General features: G+C 34.2%; 1 protein-coding gene across 1 annotated transcript; it reads right to left on the bottom strand.

Moving 5' to 3' along the window:
- Positions 1 to 546: 546 nt before the first annotated feature.
- LOC139871328 (serine/threonine-protein kinase 12-like) lies at positions 547 to 9,987 on the bottom strand. The gene is made up of 12 exons (XM_071859050.1): positions 9,498 to 9,987; positions 8,504 to 8,578; positions 8,242 to 8,337; positions 8,050 to 8,135; positions 7,836 to 7,956; positions 3,225 to 3,304; positions 3,006 to 3,068; positions 2,769 to 2,887; positions 2,457 to 2,542; positions 2,101 to 2,222; positions 1,297 to 1,408; positions 547 to 1,161 (listed from the first exon to the last, which is right to left on the bottom strand). The coding sequence occupies exons 1-12, from the start codon at positions 9,849 to 9,851 to the stop codon at positions 1,069 to 1,071; spliced, it is 1,407 nt and encodes a 468-aa protein (XP_071715151.1). The 5' UTR covers positions 9,852 to 9,987; the 3' UTR covers positions 547 to 1,068.
- Positions 9,988 to 10,381: the final 394 nt, after the last annotated feature.

The raw sequence follows: 10,381 nt of genomic DNA, 5'->3' as shown, positions 1-10,381 counted from the left end.
CTTATGCATCATATATGTCTTCCATCCTTAGTTTTTTGTCAATATGTCAAATCATACATAGTGAAATTGATAAGACATGAATAATATATTAGTTGTCAATACGTCAAACCCCTCTAACTCATCGCTCACTCCGTCACCATTTTCATGGCATCCCTTTTTTCACTTTCTATTTTTTATTCTTCTAATTTAGTTTCTTTTTTTTTTCTTTTTTTTTTTTGTGTGTGCCGGAGGTCCACACGAAAGCAATCTCTCTACTCCAGATTAGAAAGGGGGATGACTTTCCTTTCCGGCGGGTGGAGAATTTTTCTCAACTCGTGGTTAGCGAGATGACTTCTCTTCTAATCTAGGGTAGAGGAAGGATTATCTACATCTCACCTCCTCATACCTCGCATGTGCGAAATTGGGTATTATTGTTGTAATATAATTAAAACTTCTACAATTCAGCCGAAACAAATGAAGTTTGTATAAGAGCTATAACCTGTGACTTAATGTTACAATAAGTTTTGCTACTTTCACATACCACACTCAATTTTAATCACATTCATGTGCAAACTAAACAATAAGTAAAATACTAATGAGCATTGCAATTTTACAATAAGTTATACAACAAAATAAGGAACGTACTAATGAGCATTGCACTTTTACAATAAGTTATACATCACAACTATCGAACAAGACGTACCGACCATCCATACCAATAGTCCTAACCATAGTTTGCCTCACATGTTGAGAAACCTCCCAACATTGTCAAGATCCAACGTTGTCAAGATCTGCGGCAATCCTTCATTGAATCTTATATCAAAGACAACTACAATGACCTGGCGACCATTTATATATATGGCGTCGAAAGCCGTATAGTCATTACCTTCAAATGCAACAATGCTCATACATATATGTAGCACCTTAATGTCAACAGTTTGTGACATCTTTGAATAATATTTGAGCTTCAAGTTTTACAACAAATCGGATATGAAAGATGACACTATAAACAACAAAAAATTAATTTGTCCAATAAGCACGCGTAAATAAAACTGTCTGCATAACTCTTGTTTTAGACTGTTAACTATCTTAGATGTGAGATGAACGATCACGGCTACTTCTTTCAGAATCTTCTTTCTTCCACATTGTCTCCATTTTCTGAAACCATTTCAACGGTCGGACCTATACCACAATTTTACCCACCATCATTGTGTGTTCAACCGAAACAAAAGTTTAATAAATATGAACTACTTTCATAATTTCACTGTATAAGCTTTGTGTGCAAGTGCGCATATTGGGAGAGATAAATAGATATACCTTCCAACGCCTCTTACGATTTATAGAATTGTAGGTCGATTCCAACCGAGTGATTATTTGCCTGAATGTTGGTCTCTTCTTTGGATCCTCATGCCAACACTCTTCAATTAACCTGTAACATAAATCAAACAGGGAAACAACTTGTTAACATAACCTTAATCAGGGTTGCAAAAATCGCTACTCAGAGAGTACTCGGCCAGGACATTTGGGGGAGTAATCAGCAACTCGGGAGTAATCGGTGAGTAATCGGATTGGACTTCTATATATATTTAAAATTATGTGTGTAAATATACTACAAGAAATTCATAATCATAATAATAGAATTGGAAAGATAAACATAATATTCATTTGTTCAAAAACTCTAAACATCTATATTTATTCAAATTAAAATGTTGACCAATATCGACTTTGACCGATTAAATCCGACTTTGACTGATTAAATTCGATTTGACCGACTGACATATGTTGACCAATTAATTACTCGGATTTTAGAAACACGGATCGGCCAGTTCCTAAAATGCAGTAATCGGGGAGTAAGCGGCATTTATCGGAAAGGTTTACAACACGGATCTTAATGGCATCAAATATCATTATTATATACTCAACGATCATCTTAGAGCTATAGATGCGTGATTTAGTGAAACAAGAATGAAATAATCAGAATAGTAGTCACCTCTGGTGCAATGAAGTAACAACTAACAAAAGAAACAGAGCACATTCTTACAATTGACATATAGAAATAAAAAACTCACTCTTTAAGGCCATGGGCATATAACTCTATAATTGATAATAATAAAAACTCACTCTTTAAGTCCATGGGCATAACTCTTTGGTGGGGCATTAAATGGAGGGCGTTCTTTCGCAACATATGCTTTAGGAACGTCTTCTTCATTTTTTGTGGAAAAGGGTTGGCAGCCTTCAATCATCTTCAACAAATAAAATAGAAAAGATAATCACATTTTGAAATGACTAGCAGAAAAATACAATTACTCGCATACTTATAAATAGCCAAGTATATGAAGCATGCGATATACTTCACTAAAAATTAAGCAAACAAAAAATACTTGCCGTGAAACTATATAATGACAAAAGAAGGTAATGAAGAAGTTGTAATTTGACTAATTTCTAACCAAGATTAAGGAAAACTCATAAAGCCATACCTCTTGCAAAATTAAGGAAAATGAGAAAACGTCCACTTTGGTGTCATAGTCTTCATTTCTAAAAACCTCTGGTGCAACATATCTCCCTGTTGTAGTTATAACAGATAATTAACAAAGAGACTCATATACATTAAGTGCTAATCCATGTATTTTTAAATAAATATTAAACTATATTCACTGGTAAAGGGTATTAATCAATTCTCATTTGTAGTATCCTTAATTTCAACCAAAATCTCATTAGTTCTGCGAGATGAAATATATATAAATTATAATTATAAATTATAGATTATATTGAAGGAAATAAAGACTCACAAGTAGTGTCATGATAGGAAGTGAGCTTTTCTTGTTTGGCTGTTTTAGTAACTGTCAGCAGCTCGCTGATTCCAAAGTCGGCAACTTTTAGCTGTCCAGAATCAGCCCGTAAAATGTTTCTGTTTCCTTACTCGCATAAAAAATAACTATTCAACAACTATGATGAAAAACAGACTTCACTCGCTACACAGACAAGAACATAAAAGACAGTAAAATTAGGTATGAGATAAAACTTACGAAGGCTCCAGATCTCGGTGAATAATTGGTTGTGGTTTATTCTCATGCAAATAGTTCATTCCTCTATAAAATCAAACAAAAATCATTAAAACTCACAAACATCTATTTTCAAGAGGTATAATCATACTGATTAAAACAGAACACTTCTATAAGAAAGACAAGAAGAAGAAGACAGTCTAGTCAGTATCTATTTAGCAAATACAGAAAACGATGTACTACCTAGCTATATCCATGGCAAATTTGACAGCTGTTATCGGCTTTAGTGCTCCTTTCCTCTTCAAAAATTGACGAAGATCACCCTGCAATATACACCAATATTGATAAGGGTCGAGACTATATGTAACAACTTTCATTTAAAATTAATCCACAACAGATCAAAACAAGTATAAGTAAAAAACAATATGTAAAAAGAAGATTAGTCAAATTTATCAAATTGTACAAATTGGTCAAATAAGTTGTAAGTCGCACATATCTCAATTATAATGCATAAAACCTTCCAAACATTATAATGAAAAAAATAGGCTATTACTTATAAAAAAAAAAAATCTGTAATCATACTGAAATACTAATAACCTCATAAATTATTAAAAAGTTTCAAATTTGTTTTCTGTATTGGTGTAATCGGTTTAATTTAAATAGTTTATGTTAAGTTAGGTTTAATAATTTATTTAGTACTTATTTAGTAGTTATATTAAATATTAGCTATAGTTTTATTAAATTAAATTAGCAGGTTAGAAATGGTATCTCTGTTGACCGAGTATTAAGGTAAGAAGGGGGAGTAAGGTTACCGTTTCATGAAGTTAAAACAGTAGTAGAGTTTAGCTACTTTGGCTATTTATAGCTACTATGATATGAACAAAATATAGCTTTGGTTCCTAACTTATCCATCTCCTATTACATATTTAAATTTAATTTAGTCACAGGAGCATTTTTCTTTCATTTTGTAAATTCATATGAAAATTATAAGGACCTGACCCAATACTTAGTATTAGAGCGATGTAACAGCTTCAACTAAGGTCATGAGCTTCAACTAAGGTCATGTTGTTGATGAAAAGAAACAAAACCGGGTACAAGAAATCAGCATAACCAAGTGGTTTGTTTTCTTGGGTGGTGCAAGAGTTTCTTGAAGCAACTTGATCGGAAAGAATTTGAGGCTGTCAAAGGTTGATGTCAAAAGAGTGAGGTAGCAATTTTCCCTTGACCAAATTTGTTCGTGAAAAGAGACTAACCCGCAGAGATACAAGACGGTATAGCGGGGGACTTATTTTATTAGACGGTGTAAAAGGTTCTTGGAACAAATCTTTACAAAACGGGGCTGAAGCTGTCAAAACGAATCTCTACATGCAATTCGCTCACTTCGGGAAGAGCGAACGTAAAGAGATGGTCTTTGCTCTATTTGCTTCTTATGGGCTCATTGGGACACTCAAGTACGAAGGAATTCTCCACTTAATTAAGGAAGGGTTCAGAGGACAAAGTATGTAAAAGCAAGGGAACGAGGCGACCAGGGTTTGGTATGGTAGTGAGACCAATAAGGAAACATAAAAAATACGGAGTCAAACATAACGTATAGAAGGAACTGAGAAGCTGGAGGGCAGTCCAGGTGAAGAGTGGGTGAGTGGTATACTTGATCTTTAGGGAGTAGATATGGGCATAGTTTAAGTGCTAAAATTCTTCTTAAGTTTGGCGCATATATAGGCGATATTTGTTGACAAAAAGTTTATTTGGTTAAACTGTTCTGCCATTTATAAGTTAATATTTTAGTTCTTAAGAATTGATCCAACACTTGTATAAGAGCCAAGTCAGCATCTCAAAGATTTATGTTCTAGGAGATCAAAAGGGTAGTGGAGACAAATCGTTATTCAGGCCAAAATAAGTAGGCTTGTTAACCAAGTTACTAATTGAAGAACAAAGGAACACTAAGCAACCAGAAGGTGTTACTCAAAGCATCTAAACAGCGGGAGAAAGATAGCGAAAGGCGTTTGCAAGAGATACTTTCAGCAATTAATTGATTATTGAACCTCGACATTTTCCGGAGATACATTCAGCAATGTTTTAATTGATTATTGAACCTCAGTAGTGAAGTAAAGTCTCAAGGATGACTCCACCGAAGGATCAAACTTTGGTCACCGTCAAAGATAAACAACATATCTCTTCAAGTCCCGATGTTGTCATCCACAAACTAAATGATATGAGCCATTAGGATGCGGGTTATTTTCAATGTTCATGGAGTGTAGGAGATGATAGAACCAGAACCAAATCAGGATGCCAATAAGAGTAATCTTGCAATGGCTCTCTTGTATCAAAGCATACCCGAAGATCACATTTTGCAAATAGGGAATCTCAAAACTGCAAAGGAAATGTCATATGTTCTTAAAACCCGTCTTTTAGGTCTGGATCGAATCCGAAAGGAGAAACTTCAACCTTTAATGGGAGGTTGAAAATCTCAGGATGAAGGACCAAGAAGTTATAGATGATTTTGCTAACAAGTTGTTCGAGTATACTTCTCGAGCCCCTCACTTGGCTCAGTTATAAAAGAAGCAAAATTGGTTGAGATTTCTTAATGGATTAGTTAAACGTTTTATTCATATGGCGGCTACTATAAAACTGTTGTAGACTTGAAAACTATAACTTATGATGATGTGGTGGGCCGGCTTAAAGCTTAAAGGATTAAGGCTTTGGAGATCCAAACCGAACAAAATCAACTTTTGTTTGCAAGTTCAAATGAAAAACAAGAGGAAAGGAGCATAGGTGTGAGCATTGTGATTGAGGAAACTCGAAGCGTGAAGACTATGGACGTCGCCGATGTGGAGGTTGGGGTCGAGAAGAGGTCGAGGAGATGCTTGAGTACAAGGAGGATAATGTTCACACATATACTCCTTTTCTTTTGTTTTATCATCTGAACTTGCAAACGACAGTTTATTTTGCTCGGTCCGGATCTCATTACCTTTGATCCTTTCTTCATATGTTTTAAGTAGGCCCAACTCATCATCATAACCTATGGTTTTTAAGTCTACACCATGTTCTATTGAAGCCACCATATGAATAAAACGTTTAGGTAATCCATTGAAAAAATCTCTTAACCAATTTTGGTTCTTCTATAACCGAGCTAAGTGAGGCGGCTCAAGAAGCATACTCGGATAACTTGTTAAGAAAATCATCTACATCTTCTAGCTTCTTCATCTTGAGATTTTCAAAGTCTCCCATTAAAGTTTAAAGCCCTGCCTTCGAATTTGATCCGCACCCAAATGACGGGTTTTAAGAATATCCCACATTTCCTTTGCGCTTTTGAGGTTCCATATTCGTAGATTGTGTTCTTCTATATGCTTTGATACGAGAGAACCACTGCAATATTATTCATCTTGACATCTTGATTTGTTCCTGGTTCTAGCATCTCCCACACTCCAAAAACAATGAAAATAACCCGCATCCTTATGGCCCATACCATGTAGTTTAAGGATGACAACATCGGGACTTATATTAAACGGTGACCAAAGTTTTATCCTTCGATGGAGTCATTCTTGAAATTTACTACACTACCAAGGTTCAAAAATCAATTAAAACACTATTGTAAGTATCACCTACACACGCCTTTTGTTACTACTCTCCTAAAGTTTAGATCTTTGATTAACACCTTCTAATTGCTTAATGTCCTTTTGTTGTTCGATCAACAACTTAGTTAACAAGTCCGTTGAGTTTGGCATGATTCAGGACTTGTCTCCACTACCTTTTGATCCCCTAGAACATAAACCTTTAACCTGCTAACCTGTGATCAGAGTACAGTCCCACTTCACTCAAACGTCCCTTTGATACCAAGTGTTGGAATCAAAACTCATAAATGAATATATCAAAAGGAAAAGGAAGTAAAATACTCTTCATTGATTAAAACTATAACAGGTTTGACTTGCTTTCTTGGGCGGTGTAAATGGTTTTGGAACAAATCTTACCGGAACGGGGTTGAAGGTGTCAAATAGAGAGCATTCCAGGTGGTTTAGAGTTGTTTATTGTTCATAAATCATACATTAATCATTGACCGAGATGACTCTGAGCGTGACCGGAGAAAAGGTCCGGGGTCCGGGAAGAGTCGAGAAGGTGTTGAACGTGTCCGAGAGAGTCACGTTATACATTACATGCGTGATGAACGAGTGTAAGGACAAAACCGATTAGGGAGGTGATTGCTAGGACTAATTGGTTATGTCACTTTATTTTAAATAAGCAAGTTTGATTACAACTTTAGTTGGTAGTTATATTAAATATTAGCTATTGTTTTATTTAATTAAATTAGCTGGTTGGAAATGGTATCTCTGTTAACCAAGTACTAAGGAAAGAATTACTGTTTCCTGTAGCTGAAATAGTAATAGAGTTTAGCTAATTTTTAGCACACACTTTCTGTTCCTTTGGCTATTTATAGCCACTGTCTGATATGAATAAAATATAGCATTGGTTCCTAACTTATTTATTTCCTATTTCAGATTCAATTTAGTCACAGGAGCATTCTTCTTTCAATTTTTAAATTCGTTTGTGAATAATAAGGACCAGATCCAACATTTTGTACAACCAAACCTTTCCTAACAATTACTTGCTTTAACCTCTTGCCTAACCCAGAGCCTTATAAAAGCTTCAAAGTAGGAAATATGCTATGAATGCAATACGCAACCTAAAACTAGTGGAGAATACCCTAAGCAAAAGAACTGGAGATGGTTACTAAATTTCTATATAAATCCTCCAAGAACAAAAAAAAAAAAAAAAAAACACTCACACACACATCAAAATATCAATTATGGTATTAAAATGGAAAGTGAAGGTCATCACGAATGAATAGAGGAAAAAAACCTTTGGTAGATATTCTGTAACAATCATCATTGGATTACTTTGGGTCACAGCACCCAGAAACTGAACCACGTTAGGATGCCGTATCTTCTGTAGTAATTCAAGTTCATCTCTAAAAGCTCTCCTGTTAAAATCTCACGAGTTAGAAAAAGAAGAAAAAAAAAAAAAAAAAAAAAAAAACATATTTAATTAAATTGTTGGTAACTAAACAACCTACACTTTATCCTTATCGGTAAAAAGCTCATCTCCAAGCTTTTTAACTGCAACTTTAGTTCCCCGCCATGAAGCTATGGTGAAGGTTCCCTGTATAGTTTTAACAAATTTTAACCATACACTACAATATACAGCACAAAAGTCAATGTTGACATTTGTATCACCAAAACAAATATAGAAAATATAGATGACTTGCTTTAGTGATGTTGACGCTGTCAGTGAAATCTAGTTCTGTAGCAGCGATTTCATATTCGGGAACTTCACGAGCATTTTTTACATGCATGGGAGCCATCTAAGTTAATATATCATGAAGAAAAACAATTTAGATAAACAATCGGAAGACAAAATAATACGGAGTATTAGCTTATGAGTTATGACTTCTAATCGTTTTACGAATTGTTTATTAGTTTCATTCTCAAAAAAAGTTCAAATAATGCACAACGAGAATTAGAACATACCAGGGGTTTAGCACCATGTTTCTCCAATAATTTAACCATCTCATGATTTTTGTAATGAGTTGCATCTGCAAGAGGCTGTTATAGCAGCAAAAGTCAATGACAATGAGTAAACCATTATTTAGTGAACTTCATACAAACCTTCTTGAATGAAAAAAAAAAAGTATATATGAGCAAAAATTTGGTTCAAATTGGTTCAACTAATCTATATGATTCAATATGAATTACAAATACTTCTAAACTAAACTATATCATACAACACTTGGTTCAACTTCTTGATCACCCAAGTTTGAGGATTCATAAACTTACATATATTCATACCCCTTTTTATTTACACATTCCATAAGCAAAAATTTCTCAAATAAATAATTGCAAGTCAATGCAGTTTATTTATTTACCTATCAAGTAGTATTACATACTTAGTCAAAACCAAAAGAAAAGGATTTCTATTATACACATCCGACCATATAAAATATCTCTTAATCTTATGTATAGCGAATGTACAAACAACCCAAAGTCCCAAACCAATATATCCAAATAGCATGTACCTTGCATCGAATAGGATATATTTATGCCCCACACAAAAAGAAAAATTAGATTATTTTATGCTACTTTGAGAAACTGTTTTCTCTAGGTGTTGTTTGTTTTTATGTTTGCAAATCTTATTATGTCTTATGTCTGCGCGCACGTAGATGTTTTTGCTGCAGACTGTTTGTTTTTCTAAAGACATAAGATAAAATAATATCTTATTATGTCTGCAACCTCGCAGGGTTAGTAATATGCTTCTAAGTGCTGTAGACATAATTAAGTTATTTTGCAGACATAAAATCAAACAGTACTCGCTATTAGAACCACTTTATCAAATGCCTATATTATATTATCTATCCCAATTGTAACTCTATAGTCACAATTATGATCACCAATTAACCACACGACAAAATTAAATTAAATATATCAATAATACAAACACTAAATATGAAATTGATAAAAATCTTACAGTGCTGCCCCAACGATCTGTGGCATCAACATGAGCACCATGTTTCAATAACAATTCAGCAACATTACAAAACCCTTGACAAGCAGCCACGTGTAACGCAGTACGATCATCAATATCTTTAAAATTAACATCAGTTTTTAAATCCAATAATTCCTGAATTCCTTCTAAATTACCCTCACTTGAATGAAACATTAACCTAACCCTAGGATCAATCAGATCCAATCCATCAATCTCATCATCATCTGTATCCGTACCCGAACCCGGTACCCGGTCCGGTGCTCTTGATGATTGTCTTCCTAATGTAAATCTAACTTGTGGTGGTGGTGGTGGTGGTGGTGGTGGTGTTGACTCCATTATTACTATTTCCGCAAAATAAGTAAAAGTTAAAACCCTAAAATGCAATAAATTGTGATTATAACTGAAATTATAGTCTGCTTGTGTCTTCCTGTGAAGTGATTTGATGAAAAACAATGTAATTTTGTTTTATTTTAGTTTAAAAATTTTAGATTTTAATTTTAAAGTGGGGACCGATGAAAAATCGTTGCGTTGAATGAAGAGATAGGTGAGCTAGCGACCAACTGTCAAAAATAAAGGCTGCGTGAATATAGAGCAAAAAACAAGAAAAAAAAAACGGATGTTTTATTACCATATTAACTTTAACTATAACTATTAGACAATAAGTAATATTACCATGGATATTTTCGTCTTTTCACTTTTTTCCCCTTTTCCCTTCTTTCTTTCAAGTAACACCACAAAAACCTCCACACTTTGTTCAAAATCAAAAATTAAAATCGGCCCCCAACACAGGGGGTTAAAGCGTCAAATCAAAAAAAATCATAAAATATCTTAAATAAACTCCACTCAAATATTCAACAGGTCATATC

The sequence above is a fragment of the Rutidosis leptorrhynchoides genome, chromosome 1 (genome assembly GCF_046630445.1).
Source record: "Rutidosis leptorrhynchoides isolate AG116_Rl617_1_P2 chromosome 1, CSIRO_AGI_Rlap_v1, whole genome shotgun sequence".
NCBI classification, from domain to species: domain Eukaryota; kingdom Viridiplantae; phylum Streptophyta; class Magnoliopsida; order Asterales; family Asteraceae; genus Rutidosis; species Rutidosis leptorrhynchoides.
The sequence above is the reverse complement of the archived record's forward strand: the minus strand, read 5'-3'. Positions and strand labels throughout refer to the sequence as shown.